The sequence below is a fragment of the Poecilia mexicana genome, unplaced genomic scaffold, assembly GCF_051168715.1.
Source record: "Poecilia mexicana isolate PSO_F unplaced genomic scaffold, ASM5116871v1 scaffold_1, whole genome shotgun sequence".
NCBI lineage: Eukaryota > Metazoa > Chordata > Actinopteri > Cyprinodontiformes > Poeciliidae > Poecilia > Poecilia mexicana.
Window position 1 is genome coordinate 23,205,946 of NW_028263370.1, and position 13,801 is coordinate 23,219,746.

A 13,801-nucleotide genomic window follows, 5' to 3' on the forward strand; every position below is an offset into this window, starting at 1 on the left:
GTCGACTGAAGCTGTGAGTCACAGAAAGCTAATACAAAAACTCTGAAGGTGCATGTGGGTCCCAGGAGCTGCAAGTCGTTTCCACGGAGAACCTGGACTTCCCATCTTCATTCCCTGATCTGGTCAGCGAAGAGGAGCCGGACGGGAAAACGCTGCAGAAATGATCTAACAGGTAAACTCAAAGGTTTTTTAATGTAATAACAGGTGATTTTGTTACGTAAAATCCCTGAAAGCATCGGATCAGTGAGGCGTGTTTTCACCTGAGTGAGTTCTGCTTTGAACAGATTATTCATTAACAAAAAATATATAAATAAAAATCAGGAAAGATGGATAGAAAGTTTAAATTACAACCAAGCACAAGTTAAAGTGAATGTGAGGTTTTATAGGAAACTTAAGCAGGAAGTTAATGTTATTATAATAATATAAGAAACTTTACTGTTATAAAACAGTAAAGTCATTTACTGTTTTATAAATGACTTTATAAAACAGTAAAAACAATCACTGATTTTAGCACAAAGTTAAAAACCAAAAATAAATGACATAAAGTTGAATGTTGCAGAAACAAACAGAAACTGAATTAAAGGGATCATTATTGTATTTATGATCAGTCTTATAAAACTGAACAAGTTGTATTTTGTAATGTAAAGTTAAATGTGACAAGTCGTAGTTTCTGTGTTTCTATACAGAATCTGAACCTGCTTGGAGAAATGAATCAGTGGTGGCGTACAAACATGTTTATATTTAAATATTTTACTTTGTTACATTTTTAAGGAAAGCAGAATGAAACTTATAGGTTTTAAAAAATGTTCACTAATAACATCTCAGGCAAAAATTACCTTCAGGAAGTCAAAAGATCTCATCATAAACTTTAATAAACTTATTCTTTAATAAACCAAATCTATAAAAAAAACTATTAAAGTTTAGTTCAGGTTTTAAAAATAATCTAAAAAATAAATAAATCTTTTATTCTTCAAAATTTAAGTAGAAAATTTTTCGGACAACTAAAAGGAAAAATGGGATTCAGATGGTGTTCATACTAAAATCAGGACAGAACTTTAAATTTAACTTTAAAATCAGCTGCATTGTTAAAACACTAAAAATCTGAGTTAAATAAGATTTTGTCTTTGAAAGCAACTCTGTCATAATTTTCCATTAAAAGCAATTAATGTCAGAAATGCAATATAAACATTTAATTATTTATAGATGCTGTAAAAAAAAAAATACTTTAAAATATACAAATTAATAATTAAATAAAGTACAAGAACATAAAAATGAGCTCCAAATACACGCTTTGCTAACAACAGGCATTTAAATAGTCTAATTATTTATTAGTTAGTTATTAGTTGGTGTTTATGTGGTTGCAAAAAGTCAGAAAAATTATATGAAATGACATACATTTAATATAATTAAATTATTTGTATGTGAATTTTTTTTGTTGCACAATAACAACTGTCTCAGAAAACGGTAACAAAAAAAGTTGGAGTTTTTGGCCCTGCTGGGGGATCCTGAGACCCTCAGCAGAAATTAAACTAAGTAACAAAAATTATGTTGGTTAAAAATATTTATGCCATGATTTCTTTTTTGTTTTTTAAACACCACTTAATATTAAATTAAAGCCGTTTAAAATCTGTTGGTGCTCCTTGTTTCCCTGACTAACTGATTAATAGAAATGTAAGGATGATTTTGAGGAATCATATTTTGACTTCAGATCATCGGCTCTAACAGGCAGCAAACCCTGATTGGTGGAAAGTAACCAGGATGAGAGAAAATATAAGTTTAATTATAAAAACACCTGAAATGAACACCTGCCTGAAGGTATATTTTTAATTGTCACGTATAACCAGAGTAAATACCTGATACTTTCCTTTAGACATGGGTGAAACCTCACACCTGCTCTCTCTGGGCAGATTCCTTTGTTCAGCAGAGTCACATTAATCAGCCCCACCTGTCTGAAAGTCTTCAGGTTAAAGCTTTAAATCAATCATGACGCCTTGATGAAAAAAAAAGTTACATGGCCTCAGAAAAGTATGAATCGCCTCAGGTGGTAATAACACCTGAGCTCAGCATTATGAACATTTTCCATTTTTGTACTCTGAACTCTGCTTTGCAAAGTAAAGTGTGATTTATTTCCAGCTGCTGGATGGACAAGGTGACCGCAGTGAAGGTGGTGAGCTCAGGTGGAGGAGCTGCAGCCAGCAGCAGCTCAGGTGGTGAGTGAAATTATGACACAACCTCATAACTCATCATGTAAATTATACTGAGGTTGATCACATATAAGGTTATTTAATGGTATTTTAAGGATGTCATTTAAAAGAGGGAGAAATTAAATAAGTTTCATAAATTTGTATTTTTGCAGGTTTGATACAATCTGGTTATGTCAGAAACTAATATTAAAACAGATGTTGGATTTAAATACTCACTGTTGGGGGTTTTTTCTACAGTGGTCAAAAAATCAGTGACAACCTGTGGAGTTACATCACAGAGTAAGTTTTGCTGCTTTCGCACCTGAAAATCCAACATGGCTGCTGCACAATGGGAACATGTCAGTATTGTAGTGACAGTTTTGTTTTTAGTTCTTTGTGTCATTATATCCTAAACTGTATCAAATACATTGTTATTATGTTGTGTTAATGATAGTAACATCGTTACACTGAGTTCAGTGTCTTTCCGTCATGAAACTGGAAAGTATTTGGATGTTATTCCCAAATTAAGAGACAACGGAAAATGAAAAACACACTAGTATTCTTCTACTTACTTACTTACATATTCATGATGTTCAGAGCATGTTGCATTGTTGTGTTAAGATATTGAAAGTAAGTAATTGGAAGATAAAAAAAATGGATTTAAGTTTTAAGTTGTAAAACCAAACATGTAAAACCAGTAAAACAATGATAAATATATGTCAGTGCTAATCAGACTTCTCATCATTCATTCCAGTAAAAACTAAACATAATCTAGTTTTTTCATTTTTAATTGAATAAGAAAAAAATAATTAGCCAGCAGCAGAAATAAGTGCATGTAATAAATGGTTCTGTTATCAGAGTGGAGGATCTGCAGGTTTACAGTAATAAAACCTGTTAAGACATGTGGTTTGGGAAGGTTTCCAAAAAAAAACTCAAACATTTTTGCTCACTTTACAGATGATATATGAACTTTGCCAGTTCAGTCTTGCAAATTAAAATGGGTTTCAGGAATCTCATGTTTTCCATCCAATGTTCCCTCCAGGAATTTTACTTTGATAAAAACAGGGAAAGAAATCTGGTATTTTCTGATTTCTCTCCTTTTTTGCTTTCAGGTGATTTTTCTTTCAGCTCCAGTGGCTCAGGTGGAAAAGTTGCAGCAGGAGGGTCGGAGGGTACGAACAGCTCAGTTCTGATCAAATCTAGCAGATCTGGAGCCGGAAACGTACGCGTCACCACCGTAGGAACTTCCTCTGCCCAGTCCTCAGGTCAGAGGTCAGGGGCCTCAGGGACCTCAGGGGCCACTGTGGCCTCAGGGAGAGGAGTGCGGTCTAAAGAGGCCGGAGGAGCAGGAGGAGTAGGAGGAGGGTCCTCTAGCATGTCCTACAGTTTTGGAAGTGGAAGCAGAGAAACTAAAAAAGAAGGGGGTCTTGGTGCTGTGACCGTTTCCACGGTGACCAAAAGCAGCTACACATCAGGAGGGTCCAGAGAAGGGAAGAAGGGCTCGTCATCCTCTGGCATTACGTACTCACCTCCTCCAAAGGAGAGGAAGAGTGTGACCACCATGGCAGCTGCTCTGTCAGACGTCTTTGACGGTTCGTCTCAGGTCACGTCTTCTACTGTTTGCAGTTTCAATGCAGGGCGAGTTTTCATTTGATCCTTCTTGTGCTTCAGAAAGCTCCGATTCTTCCCTGGAGTACACCAGGAAGGAGTATGGTATGTGAATTTTCTGCAAGTATAACTGATCTCAGTTTATAATGCTTCATGATGCTGATCTTGGTTTGATTTTGCAGGGAGTTCAACTGCAACTTCAACTTCAGCCACTAGGGGGAGAACTCAAAGCAGAGGTGCACTAATGACCTTTAAACTAAGGCTTTATTCCCACAGTTTTGCAATTAATTTTAAATAATCAGCCTTAGGTAATTGTCAGAGTTGACACCTATTAAACACAGCACATAACACAGGAAAGACAAGAGAAAGTTAGATTCTTAATACTCGCGAGGAGAACAGACAGAGATGTGCTTTCAGTTACAAATCTCCTACTGCTCTGAAGCACATTTGCCTGCCCCTCTCTTTTTATTGTCTTTAGGATCCCTAATCACAGAGAGCGCTGTAACTCTAAAGGGAGGGGGAAAGACACTTCATCACACAGTCACAGCGCCAAGATTATCACTAACTAACAACACAATCAATCTAGCACTAGCTTATCCAGTTCCTGACCCAGGATCAAGCAGGACAAGTTGTGAATCTTCACGGCGATGGTTTTATAGCTATCTAAGAGGTCAAAGCAGGCCGTTCTGTGAAGAGCTGCTGTCACTGCTCTTCTTCAGAAAGGCCTCCTCTGAGGAAGGAAACGATTGGTTAACAATATAGAAACAAGTCACAGAACATATGATTAAACTAGAATAAGTAAGACTACATAATCTAAGAACATAGTAAAGATATAACAAATAGTTGATAATAATACAATTTACCCAACAGTAATAGAGAAATAATTACTTTTCTTTGTTTTTAGAGAGTGAGATCAGAGCCAGGCTTCAAAGTGCTTCACCTCCAGCCAGATGTGAGTCCTTCACTGATTTGTCTTCTCACCTCTAAACATCCAACCTGAAGCTCTTCACCTTTTTGGTCCTTTCGATCAGATTTAAAACCCAGTCATGACGCAGTTCCTGGTGTTTTGTTTCTCTCAGGGACGGAGCTGGATGATGTGAAGCGCCTGCTGAGGGGAAACCGCTCCACCAGCACCAGCCCCACCCAGTCCCCCAACAACACACTGCCCATCCCCAAGAAGGCCAGTGTGGAAGCCAAGGCCACATCTGAGGGCTCCTCAGGTCCCATCGGTCAGCTGCAGAGGAACATTCATCTGTGCTGAGCTTCAGAAAAGCGTTTCATCCATTCACTGTGTTTTTGTGTTCTGTTGTAGATCAGTACGGCAGCGTTTGGTCAGGAGACGTGAGCAGTAGATATTACAGCACCAACCCCAACAACTACACCGCTACCTCCCACCTTTACCCGTCAGGTCAGTCACAGAAACTCACAGATATGTTCATTTTAACTGTGTATTAAAGAAACCAAACAGGATGCAAAATGTTAACTTTCCCATTTAAAACACACATTATAAACCCTCCAGACCTCCAGAGTTTATTCCTTAGTTCCTACTTAGGAATAAATTCTTGGAAGTTAAAGGTTTTTCCCCAAATGTGGAAAAACCTTTAACAGGAACTTTACAGGAACTTCTGAGTGTTTTCTGAACTTTCCAGAACTTATAGGGTGTTTTAATGAAATTTTCAGGATAATTGCATGTGACGTTCCATATCCTTCTGTGCCACTTTGTGGGAATTTTCCAATTATTTTCCTGATTTTTACAGGAGGATTTGTTTGTGTTTTGGTGGTATTTTTACATTATGTGGATACCAAAACTTAAAATTTACAGAACATGTAACTGTATTTTTCTATTGTTCTATTTTTGTCTTCTTTGCTTTTGTTTTAAATTTATTTTGTTTGCATATAACTTTGTTTATCCTTTTATTACACTACGTTCATTAAAGTCAAATCAAATCAAACAGACTACTTACAACTGTCTTTTTAACAAATAAAACCTTTCCTGGAACTTACATAAAAATTATATAAATTGGTGGAATCGCCCTTTTAGTGACATGTGAGTCCCAGGAAAACACTTTCTAAGTTCCAGGAATGGCACCGTTTGTACCAGAAAGCTACCTTGAAAGTTTCCAGGAAGTACCCTGTAACTCCAGTACATATAAAAGATGTGATCACTAAGAGATGCAAGATAAGATTTATTTTGTAATAGTGACTAAAAATGATAAAGAAAGAAAATTGTAAAAGTGATCAAATATGATCCAGATAATCTTTCCTAACAATCAAAAGTTTTCTTGCAAGATTTTGACAATGGTCATTTAGCAAAACTCGACAATTTTGCATCTTACAAAACAGGAGTCAGTGAGTTTGCTTTTTAACAAATAAAACTTTCAATGTTCATAAAGAAAACCAAACAAATTTAAAAGTTATAGCAAACTCATTAACATTTGTTGTTTTCTGTCAGAAATTTACTCATTCATACAAAACAATTGATGTCATTTAAATAACATGATTCACAGTGAAATTACAGAAACGCTTCCATCTGAGCTGCTGATCAAAAAAGTAATAATTTTAGCTGCTGGTGGTTTAACTTAGAAATATTTGAAGGTTTGATTGTCCAGGCTGCCACCTGAGACAGATGGACAAACCGGTCTGTTGTGTTCTGCCAGGTGCCGGAGTCCAGAACAACCTGACTCTCGGCTCTCCCTCTGTGAATGCCGGACAAGCTGTCAGCGGCTCCGGTTAGCCTCGGCCACTCCTTTGTAAAAGGTTTTCTGCTGTCATTACCTTCACATTTTCACTGCATGTTGGGTTCTCTGTTGCAGTGCCAGTATATGGTGTGCAGAATAACCTGACCAGTCCAACGGTCCTCTCACCCCCTGGTGCCAGCTCACAGATAGGTAAACCACTGACCCCAGCATTTTCACATTTCATGATGATCTGCTCAACTATAAAACTCTGCTCATACTGTAATGTTATGTAACATGTTTTGGTCTGGTTGCAGTTTATGGCGTCCAGAAAAATGTGTCTGGACTAACTGCACCCACAGGTGAGGAGGCAGAAAATGTTCCCAGACTTTATCATTCTGTTTAGAAATTTGAAATTTCTGTCATCACTTGACCATTGGCTACTACCAAAATGCAAGGTTATAAATGAAGTTGCCTTGTGTCTCATAGTGAGACCCAGCAGTCCCACCAGTTATGAGGCCTCAGGGAAAGACTTCAACTTTGTGCTGATAGAGAAGGAGAACGCTCCCATCAAGAAGGAGACGGAGCGGCTGGTCATGGCCAAAGACACCGGGAAGCAGTTTGTGTCCACTGGGCCTGCCACTTACTCAGGTTTTAACTACACTATACCTCTGACAGAAACAATCAAATTCAAATTCTGCAAATGCTTATTTAGATTTATTTACACATTTGTCTGAAGGAGTCTAATTACAGATTTGATCATTGGGAACATCTGGTCTTGTAGGCACTTACTCTGAGGACTCGCTGATGAGGGAGAAACAGAAACTTTTGTCCAGCGCAGTGGATGAAGGAACTGATGCCAAATGTAAAACTTTTGAGTGTTAGAGTTGTCATCCTTAATTGTTTTGTGAAGTCATAAATTGATGTTTGTTTTAAATATTATTACTGTAGCTTCAACCTTGAAATCTACCACAAAAGACAAAGCAACCTATGCAGGTACCTTTTATTGAGTTATTATGAAAACATGGACATTATGCTGTTCTGATGTACTGGTTAGCATCAGAAGCTAGCTGCTAAACTCACACCTGGCTGTTTGTTTCTCAGAGATCCGTAAAGACGAGTTGGGTTTTGGGTTCTGCTCCTGCTGCAGCTGGTGGAAGTGGCTGCTGGCCCTCGTCTGCACCCTGCTGCTCCTCCTGGGGCTCCTCTTCGGACTCATCACTTTGGGTAAGAGACCAAAATCCAGAGGAAAATAAAAGATTCTTTTTTGAAAAGTGAGCTGATCACCCAGGACCCAGACCCAGACCTGACTGTGTCAGTACCTTGCAGAACCTCACGGTGATTTACCAAGAGGCAGTTCCTTTGGTGAAGGCCTGATCAGCTGGTCTTCTGTCATAACGCCTGGATAAAGGATCGGGTTGGTTATTCAAAGTTTGAGCTGGGGATCCTGAAATCATATTGAGTCAAACTTAGTCTCATTCTGACTGGAGCAAAAAATCTACAGACATTTAAGTGAGAGTTCAGCTAAATAGGAGCAAACCTAAGATTCCCTGGAGAGATTATTGGATCTTTTGTTAACCTTTTGGGCCTATGAACCATCTTGGATAAGAGATAGAAGAATTGATGAATGACAATATATTTTTGTCTTACCTTCAGCAGGCAGCAGTCATAGGAATCTATTTGATAAAGCAATTATCTGGAAAACAAATAAATTCTATCTATAAGCACCAGGTCATCTTCTTTGGTGCAATTTCTAAATGTTTGTTCCCAGGCGAGGAGGTGAGACGTCTGAAGAACCGTGTTGATGCTCTGGAAGCCGCCCCTGGCAGTGCATCAACCAGCCGCCTGAGGTCTTCCTCCGGCATCAACATCATCGACCCGCCTGACTCAGCATACATTGAAAGAACCTCTTCTGGTTCCACCCTCACCCGCTCCGATAATTCAATCAACCTCGGGCCTGGAGGAGGCACAGGAACCGGACCAGGACAGGACAACGGCGCCCTGCAGAGGACCGTTCAGCAGCTGCTCAGGACCGAACTACAATCAAATACTATGAGAGGTGTGGAAACAAAGCCCCAGGATTTAACACACACACACACACACACACACACACACACACACACACACACACGCGCGCGCGCACACGCACGCACGCACACAAAACCAAGCATTTCTGAGTTAAAGGGCTTTTTTTGTTTTGCAGAAACTCTTGCTTATTCTCTAAAAGGAGAGAAGGGAGATCCAGGACCTAAAGGTACTCACTAACCTCACAGTAATTTAAGATTGATTCATATATTCATACTTATGACTACCTCTGTACAGGTGATCCAGGGGCACTTGGACAAAAAGGTGAGGAAATACTAAATGTTTAGTAGTTCATAAACCTGAACATAGGGGTAAAAATCTGTCTGCTTTTCAGGTGATAGTGGTTTTCCTGGACTGCCAGGTAAGACTCTGGGCAAACTAATCCATGTTTTATTCTTCCAAAGAGGTAAAAAACTTGGCATAGCTAATCAGTTCTTTTTGTTCCTTAAGGTCCTCCTGGACAGATTGGACACTCAGGACTGGATGGACCAAGGGGACCAAAGGGAAATCCAGGTAATGGAAACTTGACTTATGTTCCTGTTATGAAGTTCAAGGAAAGAGTTGAGAATCTCCTTGTTTCTGTCCAGGTGAACCAGGTCCAGAAGGACAACCAGGCCAGAGGGGACGGGAGGGACCAATGGGCCCCCGGGGGGAGTCTGGACCGCCTGGTGTTGGAGAGAAAGGAGATAAAGGTTGAAATAGATCACATTTATTTAAAACAAGTTGAGGACGTGCTGGAAGGGCAGGAAGTGCTGATTTGATTATGACTCTGCAGGTTCTCAGGGTGAACCAGGACGTCCTGGTCCTGCTGGAGGTCCTGGACCCATGGGTCCAAAAGGTGAGGACAGGATTCATATTGGATATTAAATCAGTAGAAATAAAAGTTCTTCACCTCCTGATTACTCTGTTTGTTTAAGGTGCTGCTGGAGAGCAGGGTGTCTCTGGAGTCCCAGGTATAAAGTTAGTTTCAGTTCATTTCTTGATGTTAAAGTTGATTAGACAATAATTAATGTTATATTACTGTAAACAGGTGTACCTGGTCCAAAGGGATTCCAAGGCGAAGCTGGACCGTCTGGAGCCAAAGGTACAGAAACTTTATTTCAGCTCACACTCTCATTGGGTTTTTCTCAAACTGGTGAAAACTCTGGACCCTCGACTGGTTGGTCCAGGAATCAGCAGAGTCTTACTGGAGGCATGGACTCTGCTGAAGTCTTAAACAGTTGGATCTGGTTTTACTCGATAGGTAACATTTAGCTGTGATGTATATAATGCGCCAACTCGACCATGAAGGAAGCTACGTAGTGAAGCTAACTGGAAATTGTGTTGGCTGTAAACAACCATCCACACTGCAGAGAGAGAAGCGCCAAGCCGAATATTAAACATTCCTCTTGCTCTGACTTTAATTGCTTAGTATTTGGAAGTTGGACCAACACGGAGTGAATGGCTTCATTCACTTCTCTGTTGCCATTTCCAAACCTCAACCATAGCCAGGCTACAATTCAAAAGCAGCACAGAAACACGACACCATCTTTTACATCTCCTCCTTCTATCTGCTGATTGGCCTGGTTGAAGTTCAACTGGAGAAATCAAGCTTATTGTGACAAATCCTAGATGTATGCAGATGAGAATCGAGTGGAACTGCGTAAGAAGGCAATGGCCAGGCTGTTATTCAAGTAACTCATGTGGAACAGGTGTTGAATAGCCAGTGATGGGCACCACTAACTCAATAGTTAAATCACCAAGTATGAAGGTTAGTTCTGCTAATATTCATAATTTTAGTGGAAGCTAATGCTAAAGCATCACTGGCATCAGTCATGTTGATACCCACCATGAGTCAATGCCAAAATATGCTGCGACATAGTATATCACCCTCAGCTATCTGGTTTGGCATTGTTATTAAACAGGAATATTCTAGATGAAGTAGCCAATGTAAAGTTATAATTACTTCTGTTCTCCATCTGCTACGTGTAATGCAGGTGACCGTGGAGCACCAGGTGTTCCGGGAATTAAAGGGGACAATGGAGAAAGAGGACCTCGTGGACCAGTGGGTACGTACCAACAGAGCTAGTTTATGTCTTTAGCTACTATTAAAGTACAACAGCTCAGTTTTCCTTGTTTTGTCAAGTAAAAATGTATAAGAAATTTCTACATGGCATGCAGTTTTTTGAAAATCAGCATTTGACAAAGTGTCAAAAGAGGAACTGTGTAACTGTATGAGGAGGTCAAGGATGCAAGAGAATGATGTGTTGGTAGTGAGAAATGGACAAGAGTAGTGGTGAGGTTTGAGGAAGGGTATGCCATGGAGGGAAACAGGTTGAACAGTTCAGGTACCAAAGGAGAAGAGATGTGCTTAGCCATCCAATACAACAGACAGAGCATGAGAGAGGTGAAGGACAGCATGCAGACTGGAGAGGAGAGGAGAATATGAGTGACAATGTAATTTAAAATGTTAGCTACCAATCTGCCTCAAAGAAAAGCTTCAGTAGATTATACTGAAAAAGTTGTCTTAAAGGTGAACCAGGAACTCCTGGACCTCAAGGCCCATCTGGACCAAAGGGATCTAAAGGAAGTGGCGGTGAGTGGAGAGATGGAAGATCTTACTGCAGAGCCCTGCAGAACATCTGATCCACAACGTAGCATTGACATCTGTGCTTTAACTGCAGGTGAATCGGGTTCAATAGGACTTCCTGGTGCTAGAGGTTTACCGGGTCTCCCTGGTGACGTTGGTCCCCAAGGTACTAAATTCTCCAGAGCTTTTACTCTACATACAGCTAGAAATATTTTCTCCTATTCTGTCTGAAAAATGTTTAAGGATGTTTTAAACTCACCAAACTACGATAAAAATAAAAGATCCTTCCATATAAACTGTTTGTTCTCCAGGTCCTCCTGGAATCCAAGGACCCCCAGGTACACAGCGTACACTTTTACTCCTGTAACCCAAATTGGTTTGGTTTTCTACGTTTTAAAGTACTTTTCTGGTGCCTGATGCAGGCGTTGCAGGAATTCCAGGCCAGCCCGGTGGTAAAGGTACAGCTTTCTTGTTTTTCCTTTGTGATAAGATTCACACTGTAAAGGAAACCGCCTGGAAGGCTTGAAATGATCGTTCTCTTCTTCAGGTGAACCAGGATCTCCTGGTAAAGTCATCGGCCCGGGTGAGAACAGCCTCATGTCTTCTCCCAGCATTGACCAGGAAACCCCAGTGACTCCTGTATTCAGTCTGGTTTCTTTCTGTTTCCTTCATATCCAGTAAACTCTGACACTGTGGCCATTCCTGGACCTCCAGGACCAGCTGGACCTCCAGGTTCTGCTGGGTCCCCAGGTTTGTCTGGTCCCATTGGTCCTGCTGGAGTCCCAGGCCAACCAGGTAAGCCAGGTCCCGTCAATTTAAACATGTTGGATGTCTGAAAAAAGAGCCTTGAACGAGGCACATTTTATAATTATTTAGGTACAAAGGGAGAACGAGGGGATAAGGGAGACAAGGGGGACCAAGGTCAACGTGGAGAGCCAGGTAAAAGCATTCGAATCACTCTGTCAGACACTAAGAAATGTTTTTGATATGCATTTTTTAATTCACAACAAACTTGTTTCAGGCACCGGCCTTCCTGGACCCCCAGGGCTCCCAGGGTCCCGAGGTGAACCTGGACCTCAGGGGCCTCCTGGTATGTTTACAGCAGAGGTGTCAGCGTCCTGCGTCTTTAGATTCAACATCACCTGAATAAAATGGCTGATTAGTTCCTCATGAATTAACCATTCATTTGTGCTGAGTCAGAAAAACATGCAGGCCCCCGGCTCTTGAGCCGATCTCTTGATTTGAAAGAATTCAGAGCAAACGAATGACGTTGTCTCTGTTGTCTAGGTGAGGGTAAGCAGGGGCCCCCAGGCCGCAGAGGCCCTCCTGGAGATCCAGGTAAACACAAATCCAGTTTTATCAAAATTTTGATAGAAGAATGTATCATCAGCATAGAGAGTGATCTGTGTCTGATCACATGTTGATTTTCTGATCTGTTTCCACTCAGGTGTTGGAAATCCTGGACCTCGGGGAGAGAAAGGAGAGCCTGGCAGCTTCTTGCCAACATCTGGTTAGCAAAACAAATCATACTGTCCTTAAACTTAACCATACATTTTGTTTTTGTGTAATTATTGATGGAATTTTCCTCATTTCTCCTCAGAAACCTTCTTTGCGGGACCACCAGGACCTCCAGGTCCACCTGGTAGGGCTTCGTAAAGTTTAAGAAACCATGTCTTCTCCTGTAGTTCTATCATCTCACAGACTGACCTGTTTTTAGGTAAAGAAGGAGCACAAGGATTCCAAGGTCAGAAAATATGCAAGTATTTTGGGAAAGCCTGTATTTTGTAGTGTGTGACTAAATGTAATGATTTTGTTTCAGGTGAACCAGGTCAGCCGGGGCTTCCAGGGAGTCCAGGGGAGCCAGGTGCTGTTAAGTGGCCAAACTGTTGATGATTGTCTCAGTGATGATCCTTCAGTGTTTGATTTTAAATCAGTGATTTCTGTCTCAGGGTTCCCAGGACCTCCAGGACCTCCAGGTAACTCAAACACTGGGTGTGATCTTCTTCAGACCATGATGCATATTATTTTGAACCGTTTCAGAGTTTGAGTTTCTGAGGAATTATGATGAATATTTCCGCTTTCCTTGTGTGTCTTGCAGGTGGCCCAGTAAGGGCAGGAGGGGAACCTGGTAAAAATATATTTTATATTAAATATATTAACAGCTACAAAGTGCAATGCTCTGGAGGCTATCAGGTCAACAGATTGCATGAAGGATGCTGCAAGATATTCTGTAACAAAACAAGACCTAGTCATATTACATGTGATCCAGAAATCATGCTAACCAGGATATTTTGATATCTGAAGATGAAGTTTAGATAGTTGACCTTAAAGGCATCCAGGTTGTGTGTACATATCAAGGCAAACACACACACCAGGTTCCCTGCTCTCTGTGAGTTACAGTGAGTTTGAAAATCTAAGCAGGACCAGCCAAATTATCACTCCACCACCACCGTGCTTTACAGTCAGCCTGAAGTGTGCAGATATTCTGTTTGGCTTCCTTCTCTGTGGCGCTGCGCATCATGGCCCAACATCTCCACTTTGGTTTCATCTTTCTGAAGGACATGAATCCAGAAGCGTTGGGTTTGATTCAGGTGCAGCTCTGTAAACCCAGGTCACATCCTTCCAAACAAGCTTGTCTGTTTCTAGTCATGCTTAGAGATTCATCTCTCTAAGCATTGCAG

General features: G+C 40.6%; 1 protein-coding gene across 2 annotated transcripts in view; it reads left to right on the plus strand.

Annotated features, from left to right (window-relative positions):
• col17a1a (collagen, type XVII, alpha 1a) overlaps positions 1-13,801 on the plus strand; it is an 18,369-nt gene continuing 4,568 nt past the window's right edge. Inside the window, exons 1-41 of one of the 2 annotated variants that reach the window (XM_014985678.2) lie at positions 1-172; positions 2,134-2,210; positions 2,442-2,483; positions 3,296-3,775; positions 3,855-3,896; positions 3,974-4,027; positions 4,696-4,743; positions 4,871-5,020; positions 5,104-5,199; positions 6,449-6,520; positions 6,605-6,679; positions 6,784-6,828; positions 6,956-7,117; positions 7,251-7,331; positions 7,418-7,462; positions 7,571-7,693; positions 8,238-8,525; positions 8,670-8,720; positions 8,789-8,815; positions 8,886-8,912; positions 9,002-9,064; positions 9,139-9,243; positions 9,327-9,389; positions 9,469-9,504; positions 9,582-9,635; positions 10,528-10,599; positions 11,064-11,126; positions 11,215-11,286; positions 11,432-11,458; positions 11,543-11,578; positions 11,668-11,703; positions 11,799-11,915; positions 11,997-12,059; positions 12,142-12,210; positions 12,408-12,458; positions 12,568-12,630; positions 12,721-12,762; positions 12,838-12,864; positions 12,940-12,984; positions 13,070-13,096; positions 13,219-13,248. In XM_014985678.2, coding sequence (XP_014841164.2) covers positions 2,141-2,210; positions 2,442-2,483; positions 3,296-3,775; positions 3,855-3,896; positions 3,974-4,027; positions 4,696-4,743; positions 4,871-5,020; positions 5,104-5,199; positions 6,449-6,520; positions 6,605-6,679; positions 6,784-6,828; positions 6,956-7,117; positions 7,251-7,331; positions 7,418-7,462; positions 7,571-7,693; positions 8,238-8,525; positions 8,670-8,720; positions 8,789-8,815; positions 8,886-8,912; positions 9,002-9,064; positions 9,139-9,243; positions 9,327-9,389; positions 9,469-9,504; positions 9,582-9,635; positions 10,528-10,599; positions 11,064-11,126; positions 11,215-11,286; positions 11,432-11,458; positions 11,543-11,578; positions 11,668-11,703; positions 11,799-11,915; positions 11,997-12,059; positions 12,142-12,210; positions 12,408-12,458; positions 12,568-12,630; positions 12,721-12,762; positions 12,838-12,864; positions 12,940-12,984; positions 13,070-13,096; positions 13,219-13,248 — 3,139 coding nt within the window. In that variant the 5' untranslated portion in view covers positions 1-172; positions 2,134-2,140. The remainder of the gene's footprint in view (positions 173-2,133; positions 2,211-2,441; positions 2,484-3,295; positions 3,776-3,854; positions 3,897-3,973; positions 4,028-4,695; positions 4,744-4,870; positions 5,021-5,103; positions 5,200-6,448; positions 6,521-6,604; positions 6,680-6,783; positions 6,829-6,955; positions 7,118-7,250; positions 7,332-7,417; positions 7,463-7,570; positions 7,694-8,237; positions 8,526-8,669; positions 8,721-8,788; positions 8,816-8,885; positions 8,913-9,001; positions 9,065-9,138; positions 9,244-9,326; positions 9,390-9,468; positions 9,505-9,581; positions 9,636-10,527; positions 10,600-11,063; positions 11,127-11,214; positions 11,287-11,431; positions 11,459-11,542; positions 11,579-11,667; positions 11,704-11,798; positions 11,916-11,996; positions 12,060-12,141; positions 12,211-12,407; positions 12,459-12,567; positions 12,631-12,720; positions 12,763-12,837; positions 12,865-12,939; positions 12,985-13,069; positions 13,097-13,218; positions 13,249-13,801) is intronic. The other variant, XM_088006634.1, reaches the window with a different exon arrangement.